This window comes from Schistocerca gregaria, chromosome 1 (genome assembly GCF_023897955.1).
Source record: "Schistocerca gregaria isolate iqSchGreg1 chromosome 1, iqSchGreg1.2, whole genome shotgun sequence".
Taxonomy (NCBI): domain Eukaryota; kingdom Metazoa; phylum Arthropoda; class Insecta; order Orthoptera; family Acrididae; genus Schistocerca; species Schistocerca gregaria.
The window spans coordinates 572,306,550-572,322,139 of record NC_064920.1 but is presented as its reverse complement, the minus strand read 5'-3'; the positions used below and the strand labels follow the sequence as shown (position 1 = coordinate 572,322,139).

Below are 15,590 nucleotides of genomic sequence, written 5' to 3'. Positions count from 1 at the left end.
AGTCCACATGTGCCCCTGGAAATGTCTTACAACTTAAAACCTGGTTCCTAAATCTCTGTCTTACCATTATATAATCTATCTGATACCTTTTAGTATCTCCAGGGTTCTTCCACGTATACAACCTTCTTTCATGATTCTTAAACCAAGTGTTACCTATGATTAAGTTGTGCTCTGTGCAGAATTCTACTAGGCGGCTTCCTCTTTCATTTTTTTGCCCCAATCCATATTCACCTACTATGTTTCCTTCTCTCCCTTTCCCTACACTCGAATTCCAGTCACCCATTACTATTAAATTTTCATCTCCCTTCACTATCTGAATAATTTCTTTTATTTCATCGTACATTTCTTCAATTTCTTCGTCATCTGCAGAGCTAGTTGGCATATAAACTTGTACTACTGTAGTAGGTGTGGGCTTCGTATCTATCTTGGCCACAATAATGCGTTCACTATGCTGTTTGTAGTAGCTTACCCGCATTCCTATTTTCCTATTCATTACTAAACATACTCCTGCATTACCCCTACTTGATTTTGTGTTTATAACCCTGTAGTCACCTGACCAGAAGTCTTGTTCCTCCTGCCACCGAACTTCACTAATTCCCACTATATCTAACTTTAACCTATCCATTTCCCTTTTTAAATTTTCTAACCTACCTGCCCAATTAAGGGATCTGACATTCCACGCTCCGATCCGTAGAACGCCAGATTTCTTTCTCCTGATAACGACATCCTCCTGAGTAGTCCCCGCCCGGAGATCCGAATGGGGGACTATTTTACCTCCGGAATATTTTACCCAAGAGGATGCCATCATCATTTAATCATACAGTAAAGCTGCATGTCCTCGGGAAAAATTACGGCTGTAGTTTCCCTTGCTTTCAGCCGTTCGCAGTACCAGCACAGCAAGGCCGTTTTGGTTAATGTTGCAAGGCCAGATCAGTCAATCATCCAGACTGTTGCCCCTACAACTACTGAAAAGGCTGCTGCCCCTCTTCAGGAACCACGCGTTTGTCTGGCCTCTCAACAGATACCCCTCCGTTGTGGTTGCACCTACGGTACGGCCATCTGTATCGCTGAGGCACGCAAGCCTCCCCACCAACGGCCAGGTCCATGGTTCATGGGGGGGGATTAAGACTGTGAACTGTATTTGCCGATTTGAGGGAAGCAGATACTGACACTCAGGAATTATTGCCAAATTTTGAAATGCTTGTCTCTGTGTCAACGAGAGGTGATTGCTAGGTCAAAAGTTAGACTGAAAAAGGTGACCTAGCTGGGGTTCGACCCCACAACTTTTCCATTATAGCTACATGCTCCACCTCTGAACCATCACACTAGCTGCATCTAAGAGTGCACTTGCTGCATTCTCAGCACTCTGCTGCTCTCGAGTTATGGCAGTTGTTCATTAGGTGGCAACGGCATTTTCTTCACAACCTTAAGTTTAATGCATTATAATTTAGCGCTTTTTAAGAAATATTTATAATTTATATGCAAAAATCTACCTCATGAATAAGTGTACCTATTAGTCAGAACCAGAACAAAATCCCTACAGCAGTTTCTGAGATTAGCCTGTGTATACAGATGGACTCAGCTAGCAACTTCAGTTTATATGTATGGAGATAATGGATGTGTCTAAAAATCACCTTTTCATTTTGCAGTGCAACAAAAAATTTTCTTTGATTCTGAATGTTAAACATATCCATTTTCATTTATAATTTTTTTAGGTACCCTAAAGCATAGCTGAAGATGGCAGCAACTAATGTTTTTCCCAAAGTTAGTGATTTATTTGGTCTTTTAAAATCCTAAACTGACTTTTTACCTAATGATGTTACCAAGTTATTTTTAAGCACAGAAGTACACACTACCCAACATAACTTCTCTTTCTTACCTTAAGTGTGGTTCAATATGAGAGTTCTGCTCAACAATGCTAATTTTATATTATCTTCTAATTTGAAATTCCAAAGCTGACATTATTTTCTCCAGTTTCCATCCAGTTTAGTATTCAATTCATTCTTAAAGGTTTGCCCTCAGCACATTGTGTCTAAAAACGGATTGGCCACAGAATAAAAAAAAAAAATAAAGAAAAAAAAAATACTGGTACAGTAGATTTCATCTGTGTACAATAGTTTTTCATTCCTCTAGTCATGCTAATATGGGGTTTGTAGTCAATGTTTTGGTACACAATTAGACCTATCTGTCTAGTGCAGAACTGGCAAAGTTTTAATTCTGGCCTCAAGTTTGAGGTTATCCATAGACCATCACAGTGAAATCCTGAATTAACATGACTGGTGTAGTCTGTAACACTTCAGGCTGGGGGGTTACCTTCATAGTCTTGCATGTTATTGAATTTAGCATATGTTAAAATTCAGGAATAAGTAAAAAAAAACATATTTTTTGTTTTATCCAAAAAACTTTCTGCCCCGAGATACAGGCCTCCAAAGATGAAACTGCAAACACCATTGTGAAGATGCGAATTTTGGAATTCTTTTTTAAAATGCTGTATCCCTGTAGCAGTCTTAGATATTTTGTTAGAGCTTTTTGTTTGAAAGACAATTGCTTTATGATTACAATGGTATTCTCCATTTGGAAGTATCTGTAAAAGTTCTTTTACTGTCGCCTTTTAAATATTTTTTATAATTTACAGAAATTTTTTTTTCAAAAATGCCAATCCAGAACAGTTAGCTTTTTTCTGTTGATTAGTACCATGAAGTACTACATTATTTGTAAAGGAGAGCTTTCACATTTAAGTTGGACAGGTTTTATTTTTAAAAAAATCATTTTTTTTAACTTTCAAGGGTAAAGTATGTCTCACTGAAGTTGTTTCTTACTAATTTCTTTGTTATAATGTTTATTTCTTATCATTTTCTTTGTTGCGGTTATTTCTTATCAGTTTCTTTGCTGCAGTTATTTCTTATCAGTTTCTTTGCTGCAGTTATTTCTTTTCACTTTCACTGTTGCAGAAATTTCTTACACTTTGTTGTAGTTTCTTGCAAGTTTCTTTGTCATGGTTGTTCACTCATTGCAGGTTTCTGTACTGTAGTTGTTCAGTGCTACATCTACATCTACATCCATACTCTACAAGCCATCTGACGGTGTGTGGCGGACGGTACCTTGAGTACCTATATTGGTTCTCCTTTCTATTCCAGTCTCGTATTGTTCACGGAAAAAAAGGATTGTCGGTATGCCTTTGTGTGGGCTCTAATCTCTTCAATTTTATCCTCATGGTCTCTTCGCGAGATATACATAGGAGGGAGCAATATACTGCTTGACTCCTCAGTGAAGGTATTTTCTCGAAACTTCCACAAAAGCCCGTACCGAGCTACTAAGCGTCTCTCCTGCAGAGTCTTCCACTGGAGTTTATCTATCATCTCTGTAATGCTTTTGCAATTACTAAATGATCCTGTAATGAAGCGCGCTGCTCTCTGTTGGATCTTCTGTCTCTCTTCTATCAACCCTATCTGGCACGGATCCCACACTGCTGAGCAGTATTCAAGCAGTGGGCGAAATAGTGTAGTGTAACCTCCTTCCTTTGTTTTCAGATTGCATTTCCCTAGGATTCTTCCAATGAATCTCAGTCTGGCATCTGCTTTACTGATGATCAACTTTATATGATCATTCCGTTTTCAATCACTCCTAATGCGTACTCCCAGATAATTTATGGAATTAACTGCTTCCAGTTGCTGACCTGCTATATTGTAGCTAAAAGATAAGGGATCTTTCTTTCTATGTATTTGCAGCACATTACACTTGTCTACATTGAGATTCAATTGCCATTCCCTGCACCATGCGTCAATTCGCTGCAGATCCTCCTGCATTTCAGTACAATTTTCCATTGTTACAACCACTCGATATACCACAGCATCATCCGCAAAAAGCCTCAGTGAACTTCCGATGTCAACCACAAGGTCATTTATGTATATTGTGAATAGCAACGGTCCTACGACACTCCCCTGCGGCACACCTGAAGTCACTCTTACTTCTGAAGACTTCTCTCCATTGAGAATAACATGCTGCGTTCTGTTATCTAGAAACTCTTCAATCCAATCACACAATTGGTCTGATAGTCCATATGCTCTTACTTTGTTCATTAAACGACTGTGGAGAACTGTATCGAATGCCTTGCGGAAGTCAAGAAACACGGCATCTACCTGGGAACATGTGTCTATAGCCCTTTCAGTCTCGTGGACGAATAGCATGAGCTGGGTTTCATGTTTTTTTCGAGTCCCATGCTGATTCCTAGAGTAGATTTCTAGTTTCCAGAAAAGTCATTATACTCTAACATAATGTGTGTTCCAAAATTCTACAACTGATCGACTTCTTGCCAGGAATTTTTCACAAATATCAATTCAGCTGTTGAATATTGTGCATCCTACAGTGAGAAGGTGCAAGTTTTTACTATTATTCCAGAGACATTTTCAAAGAAAACAATTTTGAACCACTTTCCACCAGTATCAAAGTACACGGCAGACAAATCAAGAAATGTGAGGACTGTAAAAGGCGTCTTTGGAAGACCAGATCACTATTATGATCATCCTGTAGAAGCAGCTCAAGTTCAAATAGTGCAGACATTTTATCTCTAAGATAAATGGGACTGTTCTCGCCAGAGTGCCAACAAAATAGATGCTTTAACTGTAACAGTGGAAGATCAAAAAGTTGTGAAAGTGAAGATGTACATGACTCACAATATTAAGGAAATGTCTGCAATTTATAAGAGCAACTATACAACTGCGCATATGGGAAGATCAAAAATTTATGCACTACGACCTAAGTGGGTAGTTCCACATCCACCCAGCAGATGTCTGTTTATGTGTGTACTGTGCAAATTTTGAACTTACTGGAGCAGGTGACCTATGACACCATGGTTGGGCGTTTGAAGTCATTAGTAGTCTGTGATGTAAAGTGAAAGTCTTTTTTGTTTCAAGAATGTGGTGACTGCCCTGGAAAGGGAGGACTGTCTTTACAGACATTTGACCTGGAAGACATAGCAGATAACTCTGCAGAAATTACATATGTGACATGGGAGGAAAATAAACTAATTAAGAAAACTGTTGCCTTTGACAGTTTCATTGATGAACTTTGTAAATGGTCAGTGAAAGCAGTAACACACCAGTATCTGAAGAAATTGCAACACCCCCACCATGCAGAAGCGAAACGGTGTGTACAGGCTGAAGAACTACGATTAGTGCTTCACTGCGATTTTGCTGAGAACTGGTCTGTAATCCTCCCACAAGAAGTACAAGAGTATCATTGGAGTAATGACCAGGTTTCAATTTTTACAGGAGTTTTTTTTTTTTTTTTTTTTTTTTTTTTTTTTTTTTTTTTTTTTTTTTTTTCAAAACAAGACCACAAGTTTTGCAGTTATAAGTGATGACACAGGACATCTCTCAGCACATGCTTTGCTAGCAATGTGCAAAATTCTTCAACTGCAAACAGAGACAAAGAAGATCATCATTATTTCTGATGGTGCTCCTAGTCATTTTAAAAATCATTACCAGCTGTTTGAATTGAGTAAGTCACTTGTGCCAACTGACTGGGTATACAGTGCTACTGGTCATGGGAAGAGGCTTTGTGATAGTGGTGATTGTGTAGGTGCCTGCTGAAGCACCATGTTACAAAACATAATTTTTCCAGACCAAATGCAGCTGTGATTCAGAATGCTGAGGATTTTATGAGAGTCGTGAAATCTTGCATATCGACAGCCCTCACTGTTTTGTCCAAAGAGGAAATCGCAGAATTCCATGAGCAGAAAAAAGAAGAATGGTTCAAACAAACTACTCCTATGAAAGGAATTCAGAAGACACATTTTTGGACTAAAAGTGATGGGTGAACTCATATTGCACAAAAGAAGAAATTTCATTTGTTCAGCCAACACCTCAGAAACAGCAGGATAATATTCAGATTCACACGCTGAGAGGGGATGTTGTGGCATGTGTGTATGACTGTGACTGATGAATTGCAAAGATTATAGACACTAGTTATGAGTCAAACAAAACTGTAGTGAACTTTACACTACCACATGGATCAGATACTAGATACAGGTTTCCAGCTTATGGACAGCAACAACACCATCAGTGCTCACTTCCTGTTCACGATGTTCTGAAGACTGTAAGTGCTCCAGTTCCTATTGGTTCAACAGGAAGGCATCACTCTATATCAAAGGATGAAACTGTAAACATAAGGAGGAAAATCTGACTGGAGGAAAAGACCAGATTTTAGACAGATGAGTGGAGTATTTTAGTGAATTACTGAATGCAGAATCAGAAAATAAAGGTGGGGTTGATGACAGTATGGCAGAAAAGGTAGAGCAAGAAGTAAACAGAGATGAACAGTGCCAGCGATCAGTAGCAGAACCCGCACTGGAAGAAGTTAGAGTTAGTATCAAGACTCTTAAAAACGAGCTTTAGGAGAAGACAATATTACGGCAGAAAAACTAGTAAGGATTTTGCATGAGATTATAGTGGAAATATGGTGGGAAGAAAATATTTTGCTGGAACAGTGGGGTAGAGGGAGACCAAGAGATGAAAACACTAAACAGATTCAGAAGGGAGTAGGTTGCAGTAGGTACTGGGAAATGAAGAAGCTTGCACAGGATAGAGTTGCATGGAGAGCTGCATCAAACCAGTCTCTGAACTGAAGGCCACAACAACAACATGTACATATCACCAACAGAAGATGCAGAGTCGGTGGAAAAAGATGTATTCTATGAGCAAATGGAGCTGGAAATAGCAAGGGTGGCAAAGCATGATGTTAAAGTGGTTAAGGGGACTTCAATGCTCAAGTAGAAAAACGAATCACATACAGGAAAACAGCTGGTAAGGAGAGTCTGCATGATATTTCTGATGATAATGGTATCAGACTAATTTATTTTGCCATGAGGAATAACATGATTATTAGAAGCACATGGATGCAAAAAAGGAAAGTTACATGGACCTCCCCAGATGGGATCACAAAAAATCAAATTTATCACATACTCATAGATAGACGACATGTTTCAGATATATTAGAGGTGGATATCTGTCGTGGTGCAGATGGAGGCAGTGATAATTATTTGGTGAGAATCAAATACAGACAGAGGATAGCCAATTATAGACAGATCAAGAACGATGTCGCGCCCAGGTTTGATGATACCAAGTTTAAAAAATGATGAAAATACAGTACAACAGTATAAAACTATCTTGGAAACAGACTTAATGAAGCCGAAGAGTGGGCAAGAGAAGATATTAAAGAAAGATGGGAAACAGTTAAAGGAATAATACATGAGACAGCTGAAACTGTACTGACAGAAAGAAACAATCGAGAACCCAGAGCTGGTTTGATGAAGACTGTAGGAGGAAGATAGAAGAAAGAAATGAGGCAAGAAAAAGAATGCTGCACCGGAGAACTAGAGGTACTGGAGAAAAATACAGGAGAATAGAAGGGTAGCAGATAAGGAATGCATGAAGAAAAAGAGAGAATTTGAAAAACGGTGGATTGATGTGTTAGGAGAGAGAGATACTGCTCAAGAAACGAGGAAATTCTATATGAGTGTAAATGATACAAGGAAAGGATTCCAACCCAGAGCAGTTTTCTGTAAAGATAAGGAGGGAAATCTGATTGGAGAAAAAGAACAGATTTTAGACAGATGGGTGGAGTATTTTAGTGAACTACTGAATGCAGAATTGGAAAACGAAGGTAGGGTTGAAGCTGGTATGGCAGAAGAGGTGAAGCAGGAAGTAAACAGAGGTGAAGAGCACCAGGGATCAGTAGCAGAACCCACACTGAAGAAGTTAAAGCTAGTATCAAAACTCTTAAAAACAATAAAGCTCCGGGAGAAGACAATATTACAGCAGAAATGATAAAATATGGTGGAGAAAAACTATTAAAGGTTTTGCATGAGATTATAGTGGATATATGGTGGAAAGAAAATATGCCAGAACAGCAATACTCAGCCCTATACATAAGAAATATGATAAAGGTGACCACGGGAATTAGAGAGGAATTGCACTGCTCTGTATAGCATATAAAGTATTAGGAAAAATCATGGCTGGGCAGTTAACAACATACGTATAAGAGTATTAGGAAACTACCAGTGTGGTTTCAGATCTAACAGATCCACTACAGACCAGATTTTCACTATCAGACAGATCCTTGAAAAATGTTACGAGTACAACATCGATGTCCACCAGCTGTTCATTGACTTCAAACAAGCTAATGACAGTATCAAAAGGGATCAACTTTGGAAGGCAATGCAAGAGGCAGGAGTCCCTAACAAACTGATAAGATTGGTTCAAATGACTTTCAGAAGAACAGTGGGCAAAATAAAGATTGAGGGCACTTTATCAAAGGCATCTGAAGTAAACCAAGGACTGCGGCAGGGTGATGTGGTCTCCATTATTCTGATTAATGTCGCCTTGGAGAGTGTAATGCGAAAGACACAAAGCAACAACCATGGGGGAACACTGTTTAATAGAGTGACTCAGGAGCATGTGTTTGCAGATGATATTGATTTGTTATCCAGGAGGAAACAGGACCTGGAGAGATGGGGCTGACCATTAACCAGTCAAAGACCAACATCTAGGAAAAGATAAAGTGAAGGAGAAAGAAGCATGACTGTGAACAGAAAAGAATATGAATACTGTGAGGGCTTTAAATATCTTGGGTCACTGGTAACTGAGAACAATGATATGAGAGAAAAAAATACATGCAAGGATTGCAGCTGGTAACAGGAGCTACTTTGCACTGGTTAAAGTGTTTAAAGCAAGAAACTTTAGTAGGAATCTGAAGCTGACTGTGTATCGTTCAGTAGTTAGACCTGTGGTGATGTATGGTTCGGAGACCTGGAATATGACAAAAAATGATGAGGAGTAGTTGTTGAGATGGGAAAGGAAGATACTTAGGAAAATCTACAGGCCAGTGAATGATAGGGGGTTATGACAAATCAGAAATAATAAGGAGATCAGAGAGTTGTACAACAAACAGATATGGTGACAGAAATAAAGAGTAATAGACGATGTTGGTTGAGTCATATAGAAATAATGATGGAGAGCAGCACAGTCACTAAAGTTTTCAAAGCAAAACCCAGTGGACGTCATGTAAGGAACAGACCAAGGACCAGATGGCTAGACGACATGGAAGAGGACTTGAGAAGGATGGGAATGAGAAGATGGAGAGCCAAGGCACCCAGCACAGAATAGTGGGCGGAGGTTGTCCAGGAGGCCAAGGCCCTACAAGGGCTGTAGTGCCAAACAGTATTTGTAGTAGTAGTAGTAGTAGTAGTAGTAGTAGTAGTAGTTCAGGTAAGTATTAACATACTTAAACTATCGAGTTAACCATCTGCAAAATGTATAAGTAGCAGTAACACATATTTAATATTCATTAGCCAGTTGGATCTGGAAAAACTCTGACTGTTTATGTATTGATAATAGTAAGTACAGAAACATGTAAATTTTATGCACCTCATGTGCTCAGTAAGGGTAAATACAAAAGTTTCAATTTTAAAAGTGACTGACTTCTGACTCTTTCATCATTATCTGGTCTTTTGACTAATAACATTTTGATAATATTCACTCAGGAAGTAAATGTTTTTCTTTAAATTAGTTTCTCAGCTAAGTAGATTCACATTTTCATTCCTCCTTTTTGGGGGGAGGGGGGTTAGGAAATTTTGAGAATTCTGCTACTGTTTTATTTATGATCACTTGTCCATCTAACTTGCACAATAAACTTGAGCAAATGCCTGTTTATACTATCTTAAACCTCTTTATAATGAACCTAATAAAATACTCTTGTACAATATTATTCAACATTTTTTTAAAAAAAATCACATTAATTTGGCAAGAAAGGGTTTGTTTAAAATACTTCAGAAATGCAAAAAAAATAGCTTGCAAGAAACAAAAGCATTCGATGAGGGAACTATTCGTGATGGTGATGAATTAAAAGAGCTCAAGAAAGCTGCCAGAGACAGGAAGCTATTTACTATGGTGATGAGCAATACAAAAAACCGAGAGATAAGAGACTCATTTTCTTGGTAAGTGGATTACAGATACAAAAACCAGGATATAAACTAATGCTTCTTGAGCACAAGAGTCCTATTTTGGGAAAATTGGAAGAGGAAGAGGAGGAGGAGGAAGAGGAGGGGGAGAGGTGGGCAGACAGACTACATAAATTAGTGAGTTAAATAAACTACTTTGAAACATACAATTCTAAAACAAAGTACCACAAACATTTCATTATTGTATGTGGAATATTGTTTCAACACATATCAAAAATCAATCAAGTTAAGAAAATGCATTTTTTTCACAACTGATACAAATATGAGGGAAAAATAAATTCTACAATATTCATACCATGTATTAAATCTCTCAATCTATGAAGTGTGTGAGAAAAGTAATGAGACTGACTTTTTATCCACCAACATTTTTATATTTTTCAAACAGCAACATTGTCCCCTTCAAAACAGTTCTCTTCAACAGCTATAACTTGTGGAATCTTGGTAGCAGTGCTGAAAAGCTTCAACTGGTATCGTCTTTAACACATCAGTCTCATTCTCTTGAACATTCTCCAGAGTCCCAAAATGACATTTCAATTTTAGGAAAATAAAAAAGTCACAAGGACTCAGATAAAGTGATTGGGGAGGCTGTGGAACAACAGGAATATTTCTTGAAGTAAAAATTCCATGACAGAAGTGGTCATATGACATGGGGCATTGTCAAGATGCAACACCCACTTGTCTGCAATGTCTGGTCTCCCTCAATTCACCTTTTTCCTGAGCCTTTCAAGGACATTTTTGTAAAACATTTGGTTGACAATTTTTCCTGCAGAAACAAATTCTCGATGCACTATACCTTTACCATCGGAAAAGCAAATAAGCATTGTTTTGATCTTTGATTTACTCATTTGAACTTATTTCAGTCACGGTGATGCCTCAATGTGCCATTCCTTAGTTTGCTGCTTTGTCCCAGGATTGTACTAAAAATCCAGGATTTATTACATATGGTCACATGACTGAATCATTCGTGGTCCTTGGCAATCCTCTCAAGAAGATCAATGCACAAGTTTCTTTGACTCTCCTTCCACTCAGTTGTAAGGTTTTTGGGCATTATTTTAGCACAAATGTTTTGCATTTGCAAATCTTTGGACAAAATCTGATGTTCGCTGAAAATGTTTAACAGGCCACCCCTATCATCCTTATTGTTAAATGTTAGCCTGGTCGCACAAAAGCATGCACATGTTCGATGTTTTCATTAGTTTTTGAAATTGAAGGTCTCCCTCAGCATGATTCATTTTAAATGTGTTCTCGGTCTTCCAAAAAAGATTTTTGCTAGTAAAAAACTTGTATTCTAGATAAGCAATGCTCCCCATATGACTGTTTCAATTTGTCAAAGGTCATACTTATGGATTCCCCAAGCTTAACAAACAAAACTTGATGGCATAACATTGCTCTAAATTCCACTGTTCCATTTTCAAAACACACAACAAAAACATAACTTCATCAATGGCACTCTCAAAAATCATGTGAAAGCTTTACAGAGCTCAAACTAAGACTGAGCATCTTGAAAGGATGAAAACATCTGTTTACACAAGTAGAATAACACAGTGTTGCCAGATCATTCATTCACAGAGTTGACAGGCTCATTGCTTTTCTCACATGCCTCATAATTCCAACAATACATCACCACTTATTGCTCTGTTCTGTCTCCCAAGAAAGCACTTCGCATTATCTGTCTGAACCACTTCCATTATTTCATATTACATGGTAGGAAATGTGTTACATCGTATGAAATGAAAATCATCTAATTTTTAAACCAGTAATAACAGTGACTCACATTTTTTCTGAAGAACACGTTTCCGACTGGGTTTCAGTGCTTGCCACTTTGTCAGACAATCGATCAGAAATGTGAGCCATGCACTGGAAATTTCCTGGGGCATATGGGCAGAACTCTGCTGAAGTATGCATTGCAAATTTGGGACCTTTGATATGCCCCACTCCATTACAGCCCAAAATTGGACATTCTGAGTTACTTCCAGTTTCTTCTGGCACTGAAAATGTTCAAACATGTATTGAAATAACTGTGACACCACAAAGGAGCTGAAGACAGAGATGCATCACACTTGTCATGATCTAGATGCATCACATATGTGATGATCTTACACACATCAACCAAACACTATTTTAAAAAAATTCTGCGTACCTTTACTAAGGCAAAACTGTTTAGCTCTTTGCACAAGGTTTACAAATAAATTAAATATTTACAAGAGCAAAAACGTTATGCCACTTACCAAGTGGTGGTTCCAGTGGATGACCGGTCTTTTGACACCAACCAACAGGATGTAAATCTGGAGAGTCATCATCCACCCAGTAACCGTACTCCCGTGGCCAACCATCAAATTCAATTCTGAGCTGGTGACCACGCACTGCAGAAACTGTGGCAACACGAATAAGTTGTGGCACTCGTTTGTCAACACATTCAAGATGCATACCAGGTCTGAAACCTGATGGTGGTCGCTGCTTAAATGCTCTCGCCGGTGCTGGTACCGATTTTGTTTCACGGAGATACTGTGGCCAAGAGAACTGCTGAGGGAAGTGATGAGCTGAAACAAAGAAATATTTATAGTGATACCTGCTAAGATAATATTGTTTAACAAGTGTTTATAAAGTGTTGCACTTAGTCACCTATAGATCTTGACCTCTATCATTAATATTCCACATCTGGATAAGAATAAAAAAATGAATGGCAACTATTTGTTTACAGGACAGCTACCAAACACAACTACCAGTAAGAAGCTGCAATTGTACCAGCACTTTAATGAGTAAGAAATGGATTCTCTGTTGCAAAAGACTGACCAACTCCAGTATGAGAAACCATGAGGAACCGTAGTGAAGCTGGGAGGGCCTATGAATTGGGAGCTTTATTCCATTTACATTTGGTAGATGTGGACAGTGAAGATGATGATTGGCTCATTGTGAGAAAATACCCCATTATCGCTTCCATTTGGAGGGTCCCCACCACCCCCTCAGAGCAGCTTCACCCACCTTAGATGATTGTTCACATCTCAGGTCACACTCCCAAACACATGATAGGAACCAATCGGCAATGTGAGAAGGTAGCAGCTCAGGCAATCACCCCTCCATGGGCCTGGCCTGCACCAAGTGGTACGTGCGAATTATACCTGTTGACCCGGGGCTGAGAATTATATGTTACCCAGTGACCTGTTATGCTTTAGACGCGTGGAGTGGACTTCTGGAGCACACAGGGAGGAAGAAGAAAAAGAGGAGCCTCAAATGCCAAAGCAGAGGAAGGATAAGAGAAGGTGAATGATGAAAGGAAAATAGGTACAAAAAACAGTAGTGAGACTGTTCTTATGTCCACTACAGAAAATGGGGAACACATTCCCAAAAACACCCCAGACATGTTCACCAAGGGAGGGAAATAGGAATAGCAAGAGGACAGACAAGCAACACTGAAGGGAAAAAATGCTGCAAAGGTTGGGACCTCATGGTAGCCAAGCACGAACCCGCTAAAGAGTGGCGAGCCCCTGGGGGGACGAAATGCCTGTGACTGGACTGCAATAGGAGATGGTGAGTAGACACCTGAGTTGATCACAAGGAAATGACCCATGGGGTGGAGGACTGTGAGTAGAACTGGAATAGGGATTATGATGAGAGTTAGTTGAAGCCCTGGTGGAGAACGTGATTGAGCTTTTCAAGGCCAGGGTAATACTGGGTAATCAGAAGAGTGCTCGTCAGTGGCTGTTTAATAGACTTACTGATCTCAGAAGAGCAGCATGGCAGGCTTGTTTATGGATGGACTGGATAGGATGTTGTCTGACTATAAAGGCTCTGGTAAGGTTATCGGTATATTTTAACGACTTCTGCTTTCCACTGTAGATGCAGTGTTGACAGATGATGACACTGTACGGAAGAGACTTTTTGACATGGAACGGTTGACATCTGTCAAAGTGGAGGTACTATTGGAGGTTGGTATGATTGATAGGTACAAATGTATTTATGGAGCCATTTGAGATGTAGACATCGACATCTAGGAAAGGTACTCAAAGAGTTGAGAAGAATCAGGCAAAGCAGATTTGGGAATGGGTGTTACAGTTGTGGAGGAAAGAGCAAAGGTTGTTCTTGCTGGAGTCCATATCATGAAAATGTCATCAAAGAATCTGAAGCAGACAAGAGATTTTGGGTGTTGACCAGATAGGAAAGATTCCTCCAGCTGGCCCATAAATAAGTTGGAATAGCATGGGATCATGAAAGTACCCATGGCAGTACCATGAGTTTGTTTGTAGATTTGGCCCTGGAAAGTGAAATAATTGCAGGTCAGGATGTGGTTTGCTAAGAGGATTAAGAAAGAGGTGGTAGTTTTGGTATAAGGACAGTGCTGGAAAAGGGAGTGGTCCATGGACATGGGGGATGTTGGTGTACAAGAACATCACATCCACAGTGACCAAAAAGAAGTCTAGTGGTAATAGGACAGGAGCTATGGAGAGGCGGTGAAGGAAGGGATCAGTGTCTTGAATGTAGGATGGGCAACAAAGGCAAAGATTTGCTATGTAGGAGCATTGTTCCCAGTTATAATGCAACCTGTAGGGGGGAGACCCATAGGGTTGGGTTTGTGGAATACATAAAAGGTAGGGTGCAGGGCTTCCATTAACTCTCATCGTAATCCCTATTCTAATCATATTCCCAATCCTGCACTCAATAAGTCATTCCCTTATGGTTAGCCCAGGTGCAGGACCTGTCCCAAACAACCTACAAGCACCTCATACTGTAGTCCAGTCATAGGCGGCATATTCTACCCAATAACAGCCAGGGCTATGTTACATAATAGCCAAGAGGCAATTACTGTACAGAATTCTATGTGGGCATGACAAGTAAACAACTGTTTACTTGCAGGAACTGCCACCACCAAACTGTGACAAATCACAAACTTCACCATTTAGTTGCCCAATATGCTACAAACCACAACATAAATGACTTTGACAGTTGCTTCACTATGCAGAACCTTTGAATTCTCCTTTCTCTGAGCTACACAGATGGGAACTGTCTGTCAATCATATCCTGCACTCTAGCAATCCCCCTGGCCTAAATCTCTTCTCTCATTGCCTCACTTACCTTTTCCCTTCTCTCTTCTGTCAATCTCTCTCTCTCTCTCTCTCTCTCTCTCTCTCTCTCTCTCTCTCTCTCTCTCTCTCTCTCTCTCTCCCCACCCCCACCTCCACCTCTCTTTTTCAAGCCCTCTCCCCTCCCTTTCTGTCTTTTCATCTTCACCTTTCTCTCTTCCTGCCCCCCTCTCTCTTGTTACATCTCTTTTTGCTGTCCTCTCTGTACTCTCCTCTTCTTCTTGTGTGCCCACACTGTCATCAGTCCAAAGACCTGCTTCTTTCCCATTACCCCCTCCTAACATTCTTATCTATTCCTTCCCATGTCCATCTGTTCAGGCAACTGCTTTCAATAATCGAGTATCAATAACACAGGCCAACGAAAAATTTCTTTTGATAAACTTTTTTTTTTTTTTTACTCTGATAGCTGATCTTTATAGATTTTTATGAGCTGAATCCAAATCTAGCCTTAGGTTTTTTTTGTATCACCCATTGTTTTCAAGCAATATGCTTTT

General features: G+C 39.5%; 1 protein-coding gene across 6 annotated transcripts in view; it reads right to left on the bottom strand.

The window, feature by feature from the left end:
• LOC126356406 (lethal(3)malignant brain tumor-like protein 3) overlaps positions 1-15,590 on the bottom strand; it is an 89,371-nt gene that overhangs the window by 11,962 nt on the left and 61,819 nt on the right. For all 6 annotated transcript variants that reach the window (XM_050007368.1, XM_050007370.1, XM_050007369.1 and 3 more), the window contains 2 exons: positions 12,247-12,558; positions 11,793-12,006 (listed from right to left, as the gene is read on the bottom strand). In XM_050007368.1, coding sequence (XP_049863325.1) covers positions 11,793-12,006; positions 12,247-12,558 — 526 coding nt within the window. The remainder of the gene's footprint in view (positions 1-11,792; positions 12,007-12,246; positions 12,559-15,590) is intronic.